The 21,741-nt window shown below is 56.7% G+C and overlaps 1 protein-coding gene across 1 annotated transcript in view; it reads right to left on the bottom strand.

Annotated features, from left to right (window-relative positions):
- Positions 1–1,728: 1,728 nt before the first annotated feature.
- HR (HR lysine demethylase and nuclear receptor corepressor) overlaps positions 1,729–21,741 on the bottom strand; it is a 56,018-nt gene continuing 36,005 nt past the window's right edge. Inside the window, exons 4-19 of the mRNA XM_026658011.2 lie at positions 20,547–20,742; positions 18,180–18,409; positions 16,238–16,387; positions 15,028–15,123; positions 14,451–14,572; positions 13,906–13,987; positions 13,216–13,376; positions 12,624–12,839; positions 12,070–12,295; positions 11,340–11,415; positions 8,555–8,685; positions 7,645–7,764; positions 7,426–7,565; positions 6,941–7,117; positions 6,317–6,445; positions 1,729–5,727 (exon numbers count right to left, since the gene is read on the bottom strand). Of these exons, the coding sequence (XP_026513796.1) occupies positions 5,665–5,727; positions 6,317–6,445; positions 6,941–7,117; positions 7,426–7,565; positions 7,645–7,764; positions 8,555–8,685; positions 11,340–11,415; positions 12,070–12,295; positions 12,624–12,839; positions 13,216–13,376; positions 13,906–13,987; positions 14,451–14,572; positions 15,028–15,123; positions 16,238–16,387; positions 18,180–18,409; positions 20,547–20,742 (2,315 nt within the window). The 3' untranslated portion in view covers positions 1,729–5,664. The remainder of the gene's footprint in view (positions 5,728–6,316; positions 6,446–6,940; positions 7,118–7,425; positions 7,566–7,644; positions 7,765–8,554; positions 8,686–11,339; positions 11,416–12,069; positions 12,296–12,623; positions 12,840–13,215; positions 13,377–13,905; positions 13,988–14,450; positions 14,573–15,027; positions 15,124–16,237; positions 16,388–18,179; positions 18,410–20,546; positions 20,743–21,741) is intronic.

The following is a 21,741-nucleotide window of genomic DNA, read 5'->3' as shown; positions in this document are numbered from 1 at the left end:
TAGCCAGGTTACAGGGGGTAGCGTCAGCCTCAGGCAGGGTCTGCAGGAGCATCAATCACTCTGCACTCAAATCCGAGAGCTCTTCCTCGCCCTTCTAGACCTGCCCTCCTTTTCCTGGGGCTCCCCAGCTGGGGTTCTTGGGGGGTGGGAGTGGGTCTGAAAACCCATGGGCTCCCCCGGCCCACCACCGTGTCCCCCTTGCTGCAGCCATCATGCCAGGGACAGCATTGGCATCACTCCCCCCAGAAAGTGGGAGAACCAGGGGCTAGCAGCATCCCCCAAACCCTCACGCCTGCCATCTCACAACAGCCAGGCCAGAGCTTCCTTGGTGAAGTTAAGGAGCTCAGAGGTAGGGAAAGGGCAGCAGCATCCTGCTTTCCTGCTTAGGCCCCTGCCACTGACATCTGTACTCGATAAAGGGCAGGTGGGAGTATCAGCACTGCCTAGCCCGCAACAAGGTCAGCCTCCCCCAAACCCCCCACTCTATCCCCCCATAAATCAACACACCCAATCATGTCTTGCCAACAGTTTATTGAGGACTCCTCCTTTTAACACTGATGTAGGGACTCCAGATGAAATGCACTCTGCCTCCCCTGCATCCAACCAGCCACACAGCACAGGGCTGCCCTCACCCCATACATTCACACACTGCCTGGCTTGGCAGGGGCACGCACCTGCCTTACACCCAGAGCCAAGGGACACCTGTGAGCGGGAATCCCAGCCCAAAGACAAAGAATGAGGATGGTTTTGTTCTGGGCAGGAAAGGGGGAGCAGGAAAGGGAGGGACACAAGGCAGGAAGACCAAGGTGAGTGAGAAGGAGAGATGGGGGGGAAGGAAAGAGATGGAGGGAAAGCGTGGGGCAGGAGAGAGGCATGCAGCCAGTGCTGAGTGCACCAGGGACAGAGATTAGGAGGGAGATGGGGTATGCAGGCCGTGCTGGGGATAGAACAGCAGCTGTGTCTGTTTTCCAGAAGCACAGTGGCCTTGGAATGTGTGCGAGGCCCCCCACCAAGGCAGCATACTCATCTCAAGCATGGGGGGTTGCAGGGAAGAGACGACCAGTCTAGGAGTTAGGACACCAGGGTCCCGTTCCCATCTCTGTCAGGGACTTGCTGTGAGAGCTAGAGGACAGCAGTACTCAGCTACCTCCTCGGAGGGGCTGGGTGGCTGAGCCCACTGCCTGTAAGGTCCTTGAGTTCCTGGGACGAGAAGGGACATGCGAGGTGTGTCTGATTCCCAGAGTGGCGCTTGCTCTGATGAGATTGACCGCGGGGGACGACAAAGCCTGCTTTGACTGTGAACTCCTTGGGGCAGGGACTGGCTTTTTGGTCTGTTTGTGCAGCACATAGCCCAGTGGGGTACTGATCCATGACGGGGGCTCCTAGGCACTACGGTAATACGAACAAGAATGAGTGGGAACTGGCCTGAGCCCCACCAAACTCATTTCACTGACTAGCTGCAGGATGGGAAGGGCTTCCATGCAGGGCTGGTTTTGAAGTATCCACCTATTGGAAGTTCCCTCTGCCACCATCAGTCCCTGAAACGCCCCCCGCTTCCTTCGCCTCCAACGCCTGGAGCCAAGGGCGGCGGTTCTGAGGCTTTTTGCTTGCCTCACTCATAGGGTGTCTTTGTCTCCTGGAAAAAGGGAAATCCCAGCTAGCAGGCGGAATCAAGCCCTGGCCTCCCACTCCAGAGTCGCAAGCTGCTGGACATGCCTGTGGAAAGTGTGTGTGGGGGGGGGGGGGGGGCGTGAGGCCCAGCCAAGCGTAGAAGCACGGCAGCGTTCACCTGGCCAGCAGCCAACAGGACCATCTGGTCTAAACTTACCCAAGCGCCTCACTTGACAGCGTCTAATTCACAGCAGCCTGAAATGACCGGCTCTTAATCTGATAGGATTGGCTGCTTTATCCCTCCCTGACCCCAGCTGACCCCGCCATTGCAGGCTAAGCTCTCAGCTCTTCCACATCTGCAGGGCGGAGCAGGGGCCCGGGAGGATGGCGTTTATTTTATCTGGCAGGCTGCTGACGAGACGCAGCGCCTGCCTTGCTGGAGGATTCTAGTGCTGGAAGGAGCCCCGCGTCTGGAGTGGCCTGGAGGAACTGTCCTAAAAAGGAAACAGGAGTGGGAGACGGGATTCCCCCTTCCTCCCTGAGCTCCCAAAGGGCAGCGAGTCATCCAGCCAGGCTAGTGCTGCTGCTTGACAGAAGGGAAACAAGAAGAACATTGACAGGGCAGCCAGGGGAGGCTACGTACAGGGCTGTCGACTGTCGGGAGCAACAGACATGGAAATCCAACACTTCCCTTTGCCAGCCCTTCCTGCCCCAGGGTCTCAAAGTGCTTTAGGAACACCAGTGCGCTCAAGTCCCCTGGGAGGTCGCTCAGCATTATTGACACCATCAGGTCAGGGAGAGTTGGGAACAGGACACAGGTCTTCGGACTCCCAGCCCCTGCTCTGACCACTACACTGCACTCATCCCAAGAGGCAGAAATAGAACCTCAGAGCCCTGACTCCCAGGCAGTCTCCCCTGCTCTAACCACTAGACACCACTCCCCTCTCACGGCTGGGAATAGAGCCCTGACAGCCAAGCCCATTGCTTTATCGATATTACACCATTTCTTCCCAGGGTAGCCGCACCGAGAGCCCCATTGCCATGGGAACTGAACCCTCAAAGGGCCTGGCGCTTTTGGGGAGAGAACTGCCCCACTGGCACTCTTTAGAGCATTGCTGCCGATATGGCACACACCGAATGCCATAATCCCAATGGACATCCCTAGGGAGATCATGACCAGCGTGGTGACATCATCAGGGTGAACCTTCTGTGTGATGACATCACAACAAGCCCTGAGCCCAAGGGCACAGAATGAACCCTGGCACAACGTCATCAAAGGAAGCACAAATCCGAAGTCACTACACACAGTGACATCAGCAAAATAAATTCCTGGTGTGCGGCCAGCAGAACAAGCCAAGGCCATGATGCACCAAATATGGCCAGCCAGTGCACAGTGTTACAACTCGGATAAGCCTCCGTTATGACCTCATCACAAGGTGCAACAAACACGATGCCCATCACCACCAGCACCTCCAGTGATGTCACTATGGAGCATCACCATGGGCACCCCACCCGATGCCAACAGGCGGGAGGGCAGCAGAGCTTGCAAGGAAACGTGCCACTCACCTGCTGCGTATGAGAACGGCCCCTGGCTGCCCGTGCGGAGTCCCCCATTCACATTAACGGCACCACAGCCCTGCACTGAGAGCACAGTACCTCTCCGTATCCCAGAACGCCCCCACCCTGCTCAGGCCAGGCGTGGCTGCACTGCTGGAGTCCCCGGCAGTGAGTTACATGCAGCTTCCCCGCCATTGTGTATTGGGGAGGGGGTTTCTAAGCCGGCCATTTCCTTCCCGCTCCTGCACCGGCAGAGCAGCCTCTGGCTTGCCACACACTTTGGAAAGAGTTAAGCAGCAGCCCGGGCCCTAAGGTTTAATTACAGAGGGAACTGTTAAACCAGAGAGGCTTTTAATCCCTTGGCCTCCTCCCCGCGCACACTGCCAACTGGTGTAGCAGAGAACAGATGGGAACAGGGCCTCCGGCGATTCGCAGGCGCTGGGGGAGGAGAGAGGCTCCACTCCTTTGCACAAGCTGGGGCCGCCCTTGTGCTGCCTGGGACCACGTCAGAGGGAGAAACCGAGGCAGAGCCTGATAGTGCAGCAGCAGCCTCCCACCCTCCCGGTGCAGAAAGAGCAGAGAGCTGACGTGACCGCCCCCCAAGTAGGGTTGCCAACATGGTATTTCAAAAATAAGGGACTGTTTTCTTAGTACCCCCGCCTCCTGATATTATCATTATTAATAATAATCAGCAGTACTAACCTACACTTGCCAGGGGGATTTCTTGCTGCTCTTTGCAGCACTCAGCAACTCCCAATCTTGTTGCCCAGAGATGACAAAATAAGGGATGTCCCTTGTAATAAGGGACCGTTGGCAACCCTACGCCCAAGCCACAACCTCCTGTGTGCTCCAGGCCTCCCTGTATTGGCCCCCAGGGCTCGAGGGAGATGCTTGCTCTCCTTGGGACCTCACAAGTGCATGAGCCACTTCCTCCTGCCTTTGTTACTCCTGCTGGGAGGGACCGCCAGCCCGGCAGGATGGGCTGTTACAACTACTGCATGATCTCGCCGCACTTCACTCGCTCAGCCAACGTGCACAGCAATGAGAGCGTGGCCTGGAGAGACGCAGGCAGACAGGAGATTGGAATAAACCAGAGGGCCTGTTTGATGCACCGATTAAGATGGTGTCTGCTGCCAGGGGGAGGAGGACAGCAAGGGCAAGAGAAAGGGGAATTGGGGAGCAGCAGACTGTCTGCTTTCCTCACCCCAGCTGGTTGGTGGGACCTGCCCTCCCACTCCATTCCCCGGTTAGGGAGACAGGTCATACCAGCCTGCTTCCAGGGGCTGGGGAGAGAGAACAAAGGGGTCCGTCTGGCAGAGTGGGGGGTTGGCCAATATTGTCACTAGACAAACACCTCAGAAATGCCCCCCTCTCACACACACCACTGCCACCCCCTAACCAGGCCACACTCCCCTGTAGGGTCCAGGGGGACTCACTGGGTTGGGCCCCTCAGTGATCCGGATTCTCAGTCCACAGGGAACCAGCAGTGGCCACAGGGGAGAGATGGACACGGAGGTGGGGAAAGCAGGGAAGGCCAGGTGGAGATCTGGGTCTTAAACCAATGCAATGGCCTTGTTGGCTGATGGGTCTTGGGGTGAAAGGCTCCAGGGACCTTGGTTAGCTCCCCCCGGCCCCCAGCCCTGCCCCAAGCCCTGAGACACCTGTGAAGGGGAGTGCGTGAGAATTAAACGGACATTGATTCTGCATGCGATGTCAGTCGTGTCTCCTCAAAGACTCGTCTCAGACGTTTATTTCCATGGCTCCCCCACCCCTAGGCCCATCAGCCCTCGCCTCCAGCCTGAGAGGATCTGCGGGGATGGAGACCTGGCCACGGTCCCTCCCGCAGAGTGCGCTGCCCCCGGGAGCGAGCACCATGGCGTGACATCGCCGAAGTAAGCACCAAGCGTGACATCGTCAAGGCGAGCGGCGGGAAGACGCCTTCGGAACGAGCACTGGGTGTGACGTCATGTGGGCATGGCGGGGCTCTGCAGGGTAGGTGGGGCTGGCACAGCCGGCAGCAGCATATCGGACAAGTGCTCAGTGCAGAACGGTTGCAATAGAAACCCAAGGAGTCCCGTGTGTCGCTGGAAGCTGGAATCCCATGCGATCCACTGGCTCCTGGCAGGGGCTGTATGGAACATGCTGGGGGTCACATCACTTGGGTGGATGGTCTCTCAGATGGCTCATCCCCTCCTACCTGTCCGCGTCTCAGCTTCTGCCCTTCCCGGAGCAGGGGAGTGGCTGGGCCTGAGCATGCTTTGGCCCCATTTTGTCCAGCAGCCATCTTCCTCGTCACAGGCCCTGCGCTCTGGTCACTTCAGCCTGACAACCCTGGCCTGTCATAGTCAATGCCAAAGAGCCATTCCCCATCCAGACAGGCGGATGTGGGGCTCCCCAGGAATCCTGCGCTGCTGCCCCCTTTGTTTCAATTCTGCATCCTGGAGGCCCCGGTCTGAAGCCAGCCCTCCGTCTCCATGCTGCATGCCTGCCAGTGCCTTAAGTGTAGCCCTGCAGGGTCCCCACTGCCTCCCTCACAGCACCATACACCATGCTGTCCATCTGCAAGGGAAGGAAAAGAAGCAGGGTTCAGACACCGACTTAAAAGATCATTAAGGCATCACCGTAACTCCGTACACCTCTATAGAGCATCTCAGCTCAAAGGACCCCACGGCACTTTGCATCAATGGGCCGGATTCTCCTCTCACTCACATACGTGTAAAGCAGGAAGAACTCCACTGAAATAATTGGAATAACGCCAGAGCCAAGCCAGCCTAAGGAAGGCGAGATCAGGCCCTTTATACAGAGAAGCCACTTTGCCTCAGACCAAAATGCAGCCAGCTCTAGGGTAGAACACCACTGGTGGACATCAACACTGCAAAAGCAATCCCGTATTCACTTGAAACTGAGGGGGATTTTAAAGAGGCAGAGCATAGTTACCCACATTAAAATCTGGGCATGCAGGATGCCAGGGTTAATACTCGGACTCTTGCAAAAATTACTCAGGTATCTAACGGCCACAAAATTACTCAGGTATCTTTCAGCACTGTGGGGGGCCCCCAGCACCCCTGGATTCAAGAGTGAATCCCCAACAGCCAGACTTTTGGGGAGAGGTGGGATGGTGGTTGTGGTGGGGAGGCTAGCTCCTGACCTGTGCACGAAGTCTCTGTGCCGTGCCGGCAGGGTCTGTGGTCTGAGCTGCGAGCCGTGCCGAGCGGGCAGCATTCTCCGGCGAGAGGAATCTCTGCGTGACGCTGATGGTACTGCTGAGGCTCTGCACCTGCCGTGGGGGAAGGAGAGCGTGTGAGGGAGCCCAGGGGTGCCAGGGCAGCATCAGAAGGGTGGGAAGGCACCATCCTGCCAGAGGAGAGAGCATCACCTTGGAACCGGGCATCTGGACATGGGGCTACGCTGCCTGCACTTGCTGATCAATGCACGGATAAAAAGCCTCCAAGGAGGTAGCGTGACCTAGTGGATAGGGCACTAGGACTTAGGAGACCAGGGTTCCATTCCCAGCACTGTTGCTGGGTGGCCTTGGGCAATCACTTCCCCTCTCCGTGCCTTAGTGTCCCCATCTGTAAAGTGGGATAATGACACAGGTCCCCTTTGTAAAGTGCTTGGAGCGCTCCTGATGAGACATTATTATTAAGGAGGAGACTCTCAGCTTTGGCTAGGGTAAAAGATGGTAGCAGTTAATAGGGGAACCCTAGCCCCACCCAGGGGAAACTGGTATGGGGAGAAGGCTAAGGTGAATCAGAGCTGGGCTCCTCCTGACCTGGTGTGGAGCCCCTGTCGGCACCAGCACTGCATCCCCCAGGAACTGGAGCAGGGTCCAGCCACTCACGCCACATTCCTCCCGCAGCCTCCTCCGCAGAAACGCATCCAGGTAGCAGCTCCTGTGGCCGTTCAGATCCAGCTGGGCCGCCCCGTCCTGGCCTTGGGCTTTGCACACCTGCCAGGGGAAAGGGTGGAGCTGACGTGAAATGAGTTTGGCAGGTCTCTTTTTGCACTGCAAAAATTTGCCGCCCGGCATGGGGTTCCTTTGTGGGAAGGCTCAGCAGAGAAGCCTAGGACTGAGTAAGACACATGCAGACTAGATCCTGGGTGCAGTCCTAGGAGAAGTACTGTAAGTAGATTTATGGGCCCTCTGGGAATGGACTCCCGGAGCAGTCCCTGGGTGAGAAGGAGAAGAACCAGAACTGGATTCCTGGGCCCATCTGGAATGGACTCTGGGCACAGCCCCCTGCAAGAATCACTCACCTTCTGTAAGAACCCCTCGATGCAGTCAGCATCCTCCGCTCGGAAGATGTGCCACACGGCTCCTGCCCAGTTCCTCGTGTTCCAGAGCCGCTCCTTAAGGACGTCATCAACTCCATCCTCTTCCACCCTCCGGAGAATCTCTGTGGCATAAAGGGAGAGGTATTTAGACTGAGGTGGTTTGCCAACAACCTAGAGCCCAATCAGTTCCTGGAGCCCTACCTTTCTGGGCACTGTGCCCGTCCAGCGGGTACGCCCCAACGTACACCAAGACGCTGATGGAATCTGTCGCCTCCACTGTCAGGTTTTTGGTCCCAATGGTCCTGTCCTCAGGGGCCACACCTGGGAATCAGGAGCAAATGTCCCATGAGAATTCAGCTCAGTTCATGCACTGGCCCACCAGCTCCATCATCTGAGCCGGGAAGAGGCTGCTTCCCAGCAGGGCTGGCTCCAGGCACCAGCCTGGCAAGCAGGTGCTTGGGGCGGCCACTCCAGAGAGAGGCGGCACATCCAGCTATTCGGTGGCAATTCGGCGGACGGTCCCTCACTCCAGCTCGGAGCGAAGGACCTCCCGCCGAATTGCCGCCGCAGATCGCGATCGCAGCTTTTCTTTTTTTTTTGGGCTGCTTGGGGCGGCCAAAACCCTGGAGCCGGCCCTGCTTCCCAGCCTCTGCTGTTTCCAAAAAGAGGACACTGCGGCTTTTAGAGCTTAATGAAGAGACAGCAGGCCTGTGTGCATACAGAGCCTAGACAATGGGGCCCTGATCTCAGTCGGGGTCTCGAGACACTACCATAACGTGAGTAATAAATGGTACTGATAACATGATAATTCCCCACTAAGGAATCCAAGCAGATCTATTGACTCTATTGTTGGAGACCAGCAGAGAAACAGATCAGCCTCTTGTAAATACAGAGGCATCAAAGCAGGGCAATGAGGATAAGGCACAGGACTGACAGTCAGGAGTCCTGGATTCTTTCTTCCACAGAGTCCATGTGGCCTTGGCCAAGTCTCTGCCTCAGTTTCCCCATCTGTCAGTGGAAGATAATGAGGCTCGCCCTGCTTTGCGAAGCACTTTGAGACATACAGGCAGTACAAGAGCTATTTAAAATGCAAGTGGAGAGCAGGACGAACCATAGGCAGCACAGATCTGGGGACTCAGCCACTGCCTGCCTTGGCTACCCGGCAGGTACGAGGCTAAGTTCATCTTTCCATCATGCCCGCAGTACTCCAGCAGTGGCAAACTGGCATAGAGGTTTTCAGCCCTGTGGGAGAGAGGAGAAGACTCGTAAATCCCAAAACTAGAGCATGTCACACTCTCACTCCGCAGCTTGTTTTGCTGCAATTCTCCTAGCCGAGGGCCAGCCCTGGGAATTCAGTCTCTATCATACAGGAGCATGTTCTGAGGAACAGACATTGGGAAGGAATGACAGGTGCAGAAAAGCTGACGCCTTCCCATGGCTTGCAGCCAGCCTGCAGGAAATCACATGCAGCCATACTGAGTATGTCTACACTGCAAAAAAGTTCTCAACTCAGGTTAGCCAGGGGTGTAGTCTTGATTTTTTTAAATGCAGGTATTCCACCCCCGCCAGCGTGACCCCACAGCATGATTCTGTATAAAAAGGCATCCCTCATGTGCATGACCTTACCCGTACAGTGCGTACAAGGCCAAAAGCGCAGGGACACTGTTCCTGCAGGTTCTGCCCCACAGCCTGACTGAGGTGAGCTAGCTTGGGTTAAAATAGCAGGGAAAACACAGCAACTCAGCTCATGTTAAAGCCTATGGGCGCCTGGGGTTGAACTTGTGCTGCTAACCCAATTAGCAATGTCTTCCCTGCCATTTGAGCCACATTAGCCAACCCAAGTTAAGAACACCCGTTGCTTTGAAGTGTGGACACACTGACTGGGGCTGGGTTTTAAATAGCACAGGAAAATGTTATGGCCCACAATAACAGGCCAGATTTTCCTCTCCCAGTTAACCCATTGAAACTCCACTAACTGCAACGGGACGCACCCATATTACAGCAGTGTAACAGACCGAAGCATTGGGCTTGCGGGGCGCTAGGGAGGTTATTGACAAAAATCAGAAATAGCCCTGGTTACTCAGGGGTGGCAGAGCCTGCCTGGGTGAGCTGGGGGGTCTTTGCCCAGCCATGTGGCCTACCCAAATCAGCAAGGAGGTCATGGATAGCACCTAGACACTGATTTGGTCCTTTCAGTTATTAGGCCCTCCCTTCAGCTTTATCCCTTTGCAGTGCGTCAGTCGCTCACGGAAACAACCACGACACTGGCACGGGCAGAACTTGGGAATGCCCCTGACCGTACTATGGAGCTTATGAAACTGTGAAATCAAGGCATTTATGCCATGGTTCGAATGGCCGCATACACCTGGGGAGGGGGTGGGCTGGGAGTCAGGGCTCCTGGGCTCCATTCCCAGTTTGGGAAGGGGAGTGGGGGCTAGTGGTCAGAGCAGGGGGGGGCTGGGAATTTTATTCCCAACTCTGCCATCAACTCTCTCTGTGAGCATTCCATGCCTCAGTTTCCCTGTCTGTAACATGGGCGGGGAAGGCAGCATCAGAGGATGGTTACAAAGATTAGTCAATGTGTCTCTGTGGCTTTGAGATCTTTGGATGGAAGGAGATATGTACGGTGAATGATCAGGGTTTGTTCACAGAAACGGCTTTTGTTTTGGCCTGTCCCTAATACAAACCGGTGATATGCTCAGAGGTTGTAACGGGATGCTATCAGGCAGTCCCTGAAGGGTGAGAAGGCAGAGGCGGACTCAGCCCTAGACTGATCTCTGGGGGCCTAGTCTCAGCCCGGAAGTGGAGTCAGGGCAGCACTTGGGATTTCCCTTTCCAAATCCTTCTGCCTTCCTAGGATTGGGAGCTTGATCCTCAGTGTAAAATGAGTATGAACCCCACCCCATGAGACATGGTGCAGGGCAGTAAGGCGCAGGACTCAGAGTCTGAGCTGGAGTCTCCCTCCCACGTGGGGTGCTGCCCTACAGGACCCCGTTATAGGGATCTGCAGCTGGGGCTGCCCTTCTGCAGAAAAGCTAAGTCCAAAGAGCCTCCATGTATTGTGCTGTGGTTTCCCTCCCTGGGGACCCCAGAGTGCACTCCTGTAACGGCAGGGAAGGAGGCGAGGCCATGGCATGGAGGCTGCGAGGAGACTATCGCTTACAGCCAGGCTGCCACACAAAGCCAGCAGACCGAGACTACTCCGTGTGCCCAAGTGGAAAAGCCAGGTCCTGGCAGTGGCTGCTGCTGCCCCAGCCGCTCGCCAGCTCCTCACCACCTCCTTCCAAAATAAAAACACATGGATGTGAAAAACAAGGCCTGTTTTTTCCACTCCCCATCCCACGGCAGCAGCGGGCTTACGAGCTACTGGGAAAGTGGCAGGCAGAGGGAGCCACAACAGGTTGGCTCAGCCCCGCACTCACACAAGGGGCGGGTTCAGCCCTGGGAGCTAAAGCCACTCCAAGCTAAGTCTCCTTCCCCGGCTGGCTCCAGGACTGCCCATGCAGGGAGGTAGCCCAGGGGATCTGGAAAAGCCAGGCCTGGGTGCTCACCTGGGGAGTAGAAGGTGCTACCCATGTAGTGGCTGCTGATCATGGCAGGTTCACCTAGAGATGCACTTCCATAGTGAACAACCATGTGCAGTGGAGGCCTGGTTCCATGTACCTCCATGCTAATGGTTAGTGGCCTGCACACAGGCCTGGGGTCCAGTCCCAACTCCGACACTGAGGTGAACCTGGAAGGGTCCTAGCCCTACCAAGCGGGGAGGAGATGACGTGAGGGAGTGGATGTAGAGGCAAGGATGGGTGCAGGTGAGTGGGGAGACAGGTTGATAAGGGGGGGGAGAGCCGGGGGCAGGCGAGTGGGTAGCTTTTTATCTGCCCCCAGTATCCATGTACCTGCACATTGGCATGTCCCCAAAGCCGCTCTCTAGCTTGAGCAGGTTCCCCTCGCTGTTCTCTGTCTCCAGGCATTCTGTAAGGAAGGGAAGAGCAGAGTCTTACAGACAACTGGGTCTCCCGCTTATGCAGGCTGCGGGGAGCAGGGTGTCTTGCCCGGCAGAGCCCCTGAGCACCCCAAGCCTGCTTTGCTCCCTCAGCTTTACTCCCGCTGTAACTCAAAGCATCAGACCTTCCTCAGCAGCAGGATGGTGCAAGTGTCAAGTGAATTCCCCCTCCACATGCAGCCAGAGCCCAGAGGCCGGTGCCCACGCTCACTGTTAGAGAAGTGGATGCTAGGTCCCTGCAGTTGCCTGTGCTATGCCCAAGCCCTGTGTTTTGGCTGGGTCTGTCCTGTCCGCACTAGGGGGAAGGGATGATAAATATCCCTGGTTCCCTTGTGCCTTTTTAAACTCAAACTGACTTTATTGCAACAGAAAGGAGCCAGATCTCTCCCCCAATGCCCTAGAGACTGGTAGCTTCTGTGCCCAGTCGGTCCTTGGCCTCTCTGCTGTGGCTGCCACGGAGGGAACCAGCTAGTGCTGGGTTTGTGACGTGGGCATCTGTCTACTAGGCACTGCGCTGAGACCCAGCACCGTCCTTTCTCACAAATCCCTGCCCCACCTGTGGGTGCCCAACGGAGCCAGCCCCTCCTCCATGCTAACCCTCCTGCAAGCTCTCAGCCACTTACTGGCACTGGAGGCAAAGCCGTCCCAGAAGTCCTTGCTGCTGACCCTTATCCAGCCCGGCTGGCTTCGCAGGTTCACCGCCTGCACCTCCTGCCCCCGCTGTTCGTGGCAGAACGACTCGGGCTCCCACAGGTTTCTCTTCAGTGTCTTCTGCAGCCCTGAAACCAAGACAGGCTGCGGGGGGGGGGGCAGCACAGGGGAGGCGGAGGTTACCGGGCTGGAGCATGCCTAGAGAGTGTGCAGGAGGCGTCATCCCTGGGAGAAGGGCATTGGGGGCTATAACCCTGGAGGGGTGCAGAGGGGCAGACAAGGCTGCTCCCAGCCCTTCAACAGGGGACCCACAGACAGCAACCCCAGTGGAGCAGTAGAACCATCCCCTTCCCCACGACGCAGCCCTGGGACAAGCCCTCCTCTCTGTGTGGCACTGAGCTGAGGGAACAGCCTAGACAGCCCCCGGGCCAGCACATCACTAAGGACTGCGGGACCCTGGTGCGGCACTGGGATGGGGTGGGTCTGAGGAGACAGCCCAGAGAGATCCTGGCGTTACCATCCCTACCTGGCTCTGCCTCCAGTGCTCCTGGAAGAGCTTGTAGTTGCAGGAGTGGTTTGGATCGTGAAGCCACAGGAGTCCCCCCAGGGCCAGGATGCAGTGGGAGACCTGCGGCTCGGGGGGGCTGGGGCTCCACCGCTCACGTTCTGAGTGCTTCTCCTGGATCTTCCTCTCCACCACCTGGGCGATGATGCTGTCCAGGATGTTGGTGATCCGGTTGTCCTGGGAGGGCAAAGGACCAAGGCTGAAATCCCAGTGTCTCCACAGCGTCCTTACCACCCTCTCCCCTTCCCAGGCCCCTTCTCCCCGGGGACCTGACTGATAATCCCTCCCATGGAGTGAGCACAGCCCTGTTGGAGCCAATCTCTCCACGAGATCCAACCTCAGGGACCCGGGAGACGGGCCTGGGGCACGTAGGTCGGATCTGGGATCGGATCGGATCCGAATCCAACCCCTCTCCCCACACTGGGGGGCCTGAGTTGCAGAGCTCAGATCCAGGCCTTGGAAGTGGGAGGCCCAGCCCGTGTCTGAGCGGAGCCCCCCCAGCGGCAGAACCTGCAAAAGAACCCACAGGGCCCCGGCAGCGGCCTGTACTCACGCTGGGCAAGGCCGGGGAGACGGGCGCGAAGGCCATGCGGACGCCGTTCTGCCCCAGGCACAGCCTGACGGCCGTAGAGGTCAGGAGCTCGCAGAGGGTGGACGTCTGCACTGCGCTCTTGGGGCCCTGCTCGCTCGGCGGGTGGATGGAGTCTGGGTTTTCTGGGGGGGAGGGGAGAAAGGGGAAGGGTTGGAGAGACATCACTGATGTCCTTCCCCCAGGGGACTCTGAGCTGGGTGTCCCACAGGGGAAAACAACAAGTCCACAGGTACCCACAGGAGACCCTGCTCCCCCAGGGACAGAGCAGGTACCATTAGGAGCCATGCAAGCTTCTCTCTCTCAGCTCTGTAGTCTGCCCTACAGCCCCCTGGGCTCCCCATTGCACCTCAGTCCTGCCCTGCAGCTCCCCCACCCCCGCACAACTACCCAAGCCCTGGGTCTTTCCCAGCCCTGTCCCAGGCTACACTGCTTTCCCACATACATTGGGGAATCGCACCTCTCCCGTGGTGTCTTCTATTCCCACAGAGGTGGTACAGCACATGCACCCGGCCCTCCTCACCCACCCCCTCTGCCTCCCAGGGGCTGCAGAGGAGGAGGGCTGGTTTGCTCCCTGCTGCATCAGTTCGGAGGCGTGCACAGAGAGCGTCCGATCCTTCTGTGCACGCAGCAGAGACAGGCGGTGAGACCTACCTTCCTTGATTACCCTCGAGCCATCTGTCTCTCCGTTGCTGGCAGGTTGTAGCAAAGGTGTCATGTTCCCCATCTCCTCCTTCTGAAACATCCAAAGGGAGGGATCCATGAGGGCACCCCAGGTAGGAGCATCTCCCAGCCCTGCTCCCCGAGATTCCCTCCTGGCGGGGCTTCCTAACTATTCCTCCAGACATCAAGCTGAGACTAAAGGCACTGATGCCCCATGTTATCATGGGATACCCCATCTATTAGAGCCAAGAGCAGCCCCGCCAGCAGGGTACCTGGCCAGGAGTGAGATTCAGGCCCCCAGCCACAGCAACCCCAGCACTGCTGCTCCCCCACGGCGCTGGGAGTTACTATGACTACACCTCTGTTGCTGCCAGTGTTTGCTCTGCAACCTGAGCTCTCCATCGCCCCCTCTGAATGCCAAGCCGGGTGTCTCCTACTCATACACACAGTTCCTTTTACATCCCTCCCCCAGTGTTCTCCCTGCCCCCTCCCATCCTGTCCCAATAGACCCCACTCGGGCTGCCCCCCAATCGTACCTGCCCACCCCTCGTGTTGTCGGTGAGGCTCTTGCTCAGGATGCTCAGTCTGCAGGGGCAGCGCGACTCGATGTCAAACTTCACCTGCACTTCGTGCATCAGCTTCCAGAGCTCAGCCAGGACTAGGAGAAGGACGGAGACGGGTTAGAGGAGGCGGCAGGTCTGAGAGGCGACAGCCCTGCTGAGCAATAGAGCTCTGCATAGCTCTGTCCCAGCGCTCAAAGCACTGCAGGAGCTCAGCAGGGAGGAACTGGGGTCAGGGAGGGAGCGGGAGCCCGGTCTGCAGAGGAGATCATTGTGACTGCAGCCCCCGCCTCTCCCAGCAGGAGGCACTGCAGGGAGCAGGGTGGGAATGCTGGCTGCGGAGACGCTCCCAGAGGGAAGCGCTGCAGGGAACAGCTAATGGAGCATTGGATAGATGCTTCCTTTTTGATGCCAGGTGCTAAGTAGGGTTCGTTTCCCCCCAAGCATAAAGCACAGGAGTGGGGAGCCCTGCACAGCCCATTTGCAGTGATTGTACACCAGCTTCTCCTGCTGTTCGCCCGACTGCCTGGGGAAGCGCCAGGGGGTAGCTCACCGTGGGTGGGGATGAACTGCGCGGGGATGAGGGACAGAACGTCATGGTCCTGCCCTTGGACACACTTGGCCGACTGCACAGACTCCTCTGTCTGGGCTAGGGAGGGAGAGAGAGAGAGAGAATGAGAATGTGGGCACCAGTCACTGCTGAGAGCTGGCAAACTCACAGGGACCAGAGCTGCTACCTCCACCCACCCTCAAAAACTCTTCAAACTGGGAATTTTGAGATGGCTCCAAAGTCAAACACTAGATGCAGCGGGAGGCTGAAATCCCGTTGCAAATTGTACCGCTTGAGCCCTCTACCAATGTCAATAGAGACGAAACAGCAGCACCAAGGATTCTGTCCATTCCCTTCCCAACCCCCCCTTGGCCCAGGGACTTGCCTGGGCAGGGGTATTGGTGTAATGACACTAGTGCAAAGCCCCAGCACAGACACACTGCACCAGTGCAAACTGAGGCTTGCTCTCTCTCGTGCAACACTGGTGCAGTCATGCACTGACTTAGCTACAGAACCATGCTAGTGTCATGGAGGAAACAGGCTTTAGCTGCAAGTTTGACTCTGGATTCTGCACACCCCAAGTTGGGGACAGCGGTGGCTCCAGGCACCAGCGCTCCAAGCGTGTGTCTGGGGCGGCAAGCCACGGGGGGCGTCCTTCCGGTCCCTGCAAGGGCGGCAGTCAGGCTGCCTTCGGCGGCGTGCCTGCGGGAGGTCTGCCGGTCCCACGGATTCGGCGGCGGGTACGCCGAAGCCGCAGGTCCGGCGGACCTCCCCCAGGAATGCCGCCGAATCGGTGGGACCAGGGACCTCCCCCAGGAATGCCACCGAATCCGTGGGACCAGAGACCTCCCGCAGGCATGCCGCCGAATCCGTGGGACCAGGGACCTCCCGCAGGCATGCCGCCGAAGGCCGCCTGACTGCCATGCTTGGGGTGGCAAAAAAGCTAGAGCCAACCCTGGTTCGGGGGCTGCATGTTCAGATCTGGAGCTTTGGCTCAACGGAGGGGCCGTTTACAAAATTCAGGTTGGGGGCCAGATACACCCCACCCCCCCTCCAGCAATCAGGGCTGTTTGGACTGAGGGCATCTCTAGTTCCATTGTAAGCTATCATACAATGCTGTACATGCTCTCAGCTGATCTCCTGGACAGTTATAACTGCCCCAGGCCCGCCCCCCACCACACTCCTGAAGTGCTTGGGGAACCCGGTGCACTACCTGGGCTGGCTTGCTCTCTCTTGGTCCGGTAGCACTGCGAGCACAGCTGGAACCCACAGCTGGAGCAGTTCCAGTGAGCGTTGAAGAGGCCGTGCTGGCAGGCATCACAGGCCTGCAGGGCGCCTTTCCCTCGCCGCCAGGCGGTCACCCCTGCAAGCAAACAAATGCCTTCAGCGGCTGGCCCTTCTGCTCCGGGACAAAGGACCTTATCTCGCATGGGACTCGGGCACTATGGACTCCAAATATTTGAGGTGTAAAGTCTGGGGCACAGGGGCGTCTCTGTTTCCTGCCAAAGGCCCTTCTGTTTAGATTGGAAAGCAGCACAGTTGCTCTCATTCACCACCACCGTGCTGCTGGGAACAAATTATGGGGGTCTCCTCCCTCCCCGGCTTTACGGCTCCAACCATGTCACCGCTTTGCCTCCCCTTCATCACAAAGCTTCTGCCCGCATGGAAGAGCGTAACCTGGATACAACTCTGCCAAGGCCTTCGTGACCCCATTGCACTAGGGCTGGCCAGGGAGTTCAGTCTAACCCCAAGCCTGAGCTACGCTCCCCCCCTCTTCCCACACAGCTCCCCCAGGGTCCCCGAAACTGCCCTACAGCATTCCTGGCTTTCCCCATGCGGCCCCACCCTGACCCTGGCATGGCACAGCACCATCCCCTGGGTGAGCAGGGAATCTGCTTTCCACGTGGCATGATCACACCCTGCTCTCCACGGCTCCGCAGCACAGAATCAGCACCTCTGATCTATACCAGAGTGGAGTGGAGTCTCCATGGTCACGCAGTCCTGGGCTCACACACACGGTGCCCCAAGGTTCCTCTCCACCTCCTGCATAGTGGGCTGGGTCCGTTTTGTGTTCTCCCCTGTGACTGCAGAGCACCGACCCTCTGGATTCGGGACTGGGGGCGGGGGTTGTTGCTGGGTGCATGTGGATAGCTCGGGTGAGGCCTGCAACACCGCCGCCAAGCCAATGAAGGGGAAAACCACCGCAAGCCTATGGGCCAGATTCTGCTCTCGCAGACAGTGGTGTAAATCCAGAGACACCCCCAGTGGCTCCAATGCAGAATCTGGTCGGATGCGCTGGAGACGGCGGGCAGAGGGGACGGGGCAGAGCAGCACTTCGCTGTGGCTCCCTTCTGCAGACGCAAACCAACCCAGGAACCTGAGCCACGTGGGCTGTGAGCGACCGCGGCGTGAGACCCAGGGCAGAGAAACCCCCTTGTCAGCACAACCCTTTGGGAAATGGACTGAGCCAAGAAACCTCTCGCTCCATCGGACTCACAGGGCCCAACTGGGCACTGCATTGCCACTTGCGGGGTCACTGGGCACGTCTGCACGGCTAACAGGAGGTGTGACTCCAGCCTGTGTAATGCACTGGAGCTGGCTTTGATCTAGCTAGATCCAAGCTGACCCAAGGAGCGATAGCAGTGAAGTTGTGGCTGCTCGGGTGGGTCTGCAGGCTACTGCTGTGTGCCCAGGACCCCGGGTGCAGACTCAAGGAGCCACGGCCCATGCTGCTGCAGTTTCTCTGCTCGTTTTCAAACTAGCGAGATTAAAGCTGGCGGAGTCACATCTACACATGCTGTAATCACACCTCCCAGCTGCAGTGCAGACACACAGTCACCTGCGAGCTAGCCTGACCTGCCTCTCCCGTCTCTGACCCCCAGCTTCGCACCAGGGGGAGTTAACCATTCGCACAGAGCTTCTCCTGACTCTCACCGGGGCCAGTGACAGAAGGATCAATCCCAGCAGGTGCAAAATGCAACAAGAATCACTATTCCCGGCTCACATTTCACGCCCTCTTTGCCTGGGGGTAAGCGGTGACCCCAGGCACCAGGCAGGGGAGCATCTAGCCTCCGTGGAATTCAAACCCACACGCTGCAGTAGGTGAGCATCTCCATGACCCAAAGTGGTCCCCAGCACCGTTGTTTCTGACTTACTTTCGTTTTCCCCTTGCGCCCACAGCCAGGCCTCTCTGTCTCTCCTGATGGCCTCACAGAACTGGTCCCCCAGGACGGAGAGGAGATACTTGGCTAGGCTGAGGCTGGTGCTGATGTCCTGGGCCCTTCTCTCCCTGCTGGAGATCCTCAGGCATAAGCTCTCGCCCTCGGCTTCGTCCAGTGTGGAGAATCCATCCACACTTAGCTCCCCGCTGTCACAGAACGCCAGCCTAAAAGCAGCACAGAGAGGACTCAGCTATGGTCACAGCAAGGAGAAAACTACGAAGTCAGAGAGTCCAGAAGCTGCCAGGCAGCAGGGCCTTCGAGTTCCAGGGGCAGGTTTCCTGAAGGGAGAAAGCTCCAGAGCCCCTAATCTCAACCCAAACTTCCCAGATTAGAAAGCCAGAAGGGACCACTGTGATCATCTAGTCTGAGCTGCAGAACACAGGCCTGAGAACTTCCCTGAATTAACTCCTCACTGAACCAGAGCAGATCTATTAGGAAAACATCCAGTCTTGATTCTAAAATTGCCAGCGATGGAGAATCCGCCAGAGCTCTCGGTAACTTATTCCAATGGTTAATTACCCTCACTATTAAAAATGTGAGCCTTATCGCTAGTCTAAATTTGTCTCGCTTCAGTTCCCAGGCATAGGCTCCGGTTATACCTTTATCTGAGTGACTGAAGGGCCCTCTCTTATCAAATATTTGTTCCCCAGGCAAGTACTTATAAACTATGATCAAGTCATCACTTAACCATCTCTTTGCTAAGCTAAACTGATTGGGCTCCTGACGTCTATCACAATAAGGTGTTTCCCAATCCTTTCATTCAGTGGTGCCACCGAAACCTAAGCACAACCTTGTGTGGGCCAAACAGATTCTACATATTTTGATAAGATTTAAAGTCACCTGTATTGATTTATATTTTAAGTTCAGCTTGTTTCCTAGGTATTTAGATAGAAAACCTATGTCCAGTATTGTCTATTTACATACTTATGTAAACTAAACTGTTGTAAACATGATGACAAAACGCTAATTACTCGGCCTTATGCAATGCTCTGGTGGGCCACGTACGGCCCACGGGCTGTAGGTTGGGCACCCCTGCTAATTCCCATGGCTCTTTTCTGAATCCTCTCCAATTTATCAACATTCTTCTTGAATTGTTGGCACCAGAACAGGACACCGTGTTCCAGCAGCAGTCACTCAAATATCAAATAGAGTCTGATCAAATAACCTCCTTACACCTATTGGACATTCTCCCGGTTGTACGTCCCAAGGATTGCATTAGTCCTTTTGGCCACAGGGTCACACTGAGAGCTCACGTTCAGCTGTTATCCACCATGACCCCCACGGCTTTTTCAGAGTCACCGCTTCCCCCAAACAGTCCCCCAACAGAACTGGCATCCGGTTACAGCATTGGGGTGAACATCCTGACTAACAAACAGCACCATCCAATCTTTAATACACTCACTGGCAAAGGACCCTCTTCAGACAGAACAGCAGCCCTTACTGTATCAACCGCCCCCCTCCTGGTTTTGGCTGGAGGGCTCCCATCCAAATACCGGCTAAGCTCAGCCCCATTAGGCTGTGAGATCTCCTGTGGTGGCAGGTGCATAAGGCTATACAGAAGGGAAGGTTGTTGCCGTCTGTGAGCTACAAGGGGGTACTGCCCCCCTTTCCCTGCCTTCTGCGGTGGTTTGACAGTGTCTGTGATTGCGGTCTGCACATGCAGCGTGTCCAGCACAACCTTTTATTACTTGTCATTGCATTTTATGCCAGTTTCTCAAAAGCAGAGCCAGGCCAGCCTGCAGGGACAGGAGGTGACGGATGGGAATGCAGCGGCATGGAATGGAAGTGTAGAGGAGTTGGGATGGGCATTATTTGTGTTACCATGGTACTTAGGAGCCCCAGGCATGGACCGGAACCCCATGGTGTGAGGTGCTATGCAAACACAGAACAAAAAGCCGTCCCTGTCCCAAAGACTTTGCAATCTAAAGGCAGGATGGTGCCCTACATCAGATCCTCTGGGGCCTTTCACATTCTCGTTTTAAATGTCCAAGCAACGCAACTCCCACCTCGTCCCTGGAGAACAGACTCCGTTGCCCAGCTGATCTCACTGTTCGGAAGCTCCTCCTGATATCCCAACCTAGCGTCTCCTTTTGTAATTTAAGACTTGCTTCTGCCCTCTGCTTCCTGGGGGCTGCAGGAACGAGCCAACGCCCCGTGGGGGAGAGCCGCTGCCAATAGCAGCCCATGCTCCCCCAAATCACAGCACAGGCTCCCCCCCAGACTCGTTATCTTGCAGGCCCCAGGAGTGCCACTTCTCAGTGCAACAGGAGAACTGAAGAGGACAGCCGCACGTGTGCTCACCTTCGGAAATTCAGGAGCCTACAGAAGGTCTCCATGGGTTCTTCCTCCTCCTCCCGGGGCACGGCGCCCATCCCGTCCTTGGAGGCACAAGCACAACACCTCTCAATGCAGTCAGGGAGGGCCATACATGGAACGCTCTGTAGGTATCGCTTCTCCTTCTGCTCTCCGGCGTCCTCTCCGTTGCAACTCAGGAGCCCTGGGGAAACAACGTGGGGTTGAGCACCTGCTACAAAGACACCGGCCAAGATTCCTCGCGAAGGTCCTTGCACACCTCGTCTCGGGGGATGCACCAGAAAGACAGCCTAGCAGACTAGTGCAGTGTCACCACGTGAACTTATGGAACCCTAGAAGGCGGCAGAAGGTCTGATCACATCTGAGTCATTCCCCAGCAACACCCGAGCCTAATTCTGCCCCATCTCCTACCAGACCCTCTCCTGCTCTCCGGCCAAGCTCCCCTCATTCCCTGCCACTGAGGAGAGTGGGTAAATCAGGAAAGATGACAAGGCAAACTGAACAGGCCTCACAAGAGATGAGCTTGGCCCAGCAAGGCTGAGATCTCCTGGTGGTGTCAGAGAGACACAGAGGTGTGGCTGCACAGAGGGTGGAAGGTGGGGTGGAGAGGTAGGTCACTCAAGGCGATGGATGAAGCCAGGGGAACAAACAAGATCCCTGTGGCCTCTGACGCTAGCTCCCTCCCCCTGCCTCCTCTTGGCTTCTGCAGCTCTGTCCTATTCCCTATCCTTGAGGCATCTCACTGGCTCCCATACATTGAGCGTCAGATTCAAACTGGTTATCTTTCCTGGCCCTCCTTCATTCATATCTGCTGCCATCTCTGACTTGGTCTTCTTTCACATTTGCTTCCCTGCCCTCTCGGCCTTCACCAATGAGCCAGCCTTAATGCCCCTTCTCTGTCCTCTTCACACAGGCATCTTCGCCCCTTCTTTTATGCTGCCTCTTAAGCAGGGTTCTCATTTGACTGCGAGTTTTCCAATATTTGGTTCCCCCCGCCCCCAGCTCCAGAAGTCAAGTGATTACAGGAGAATCTCAGCTTGCATTTAAAACAGAAACACACAATAACTTTCTAGCCCTTGTGGTGGGGGAGAAAAGCTTGAGAACGTGACCTGAGCATGACCCTAAAGGCTCCGGAACCAAAAAGCAAAGAAAAAGCAGCCCAAAATAATTATCTGTAAATCAT

This window comes from Terrapene carolina, unplaced genomic scaffold (assembly GCF_002925995.2).
Source record: "Terrapene carolina triunguis isolate 2854851 unplaced genomic scaffold, T_m_triunguis-2.0 Scaffold53, whole genome shotgun sequence".
Taxonomy (NCBI): Eukaryota; Metazoa; Chordata; order Testudines; family Emydidae; genus Terrapene; species Terrapene triunguis.
This window is presented reverse-complemented; position numbering and strand designations above follow the sequence as displayed.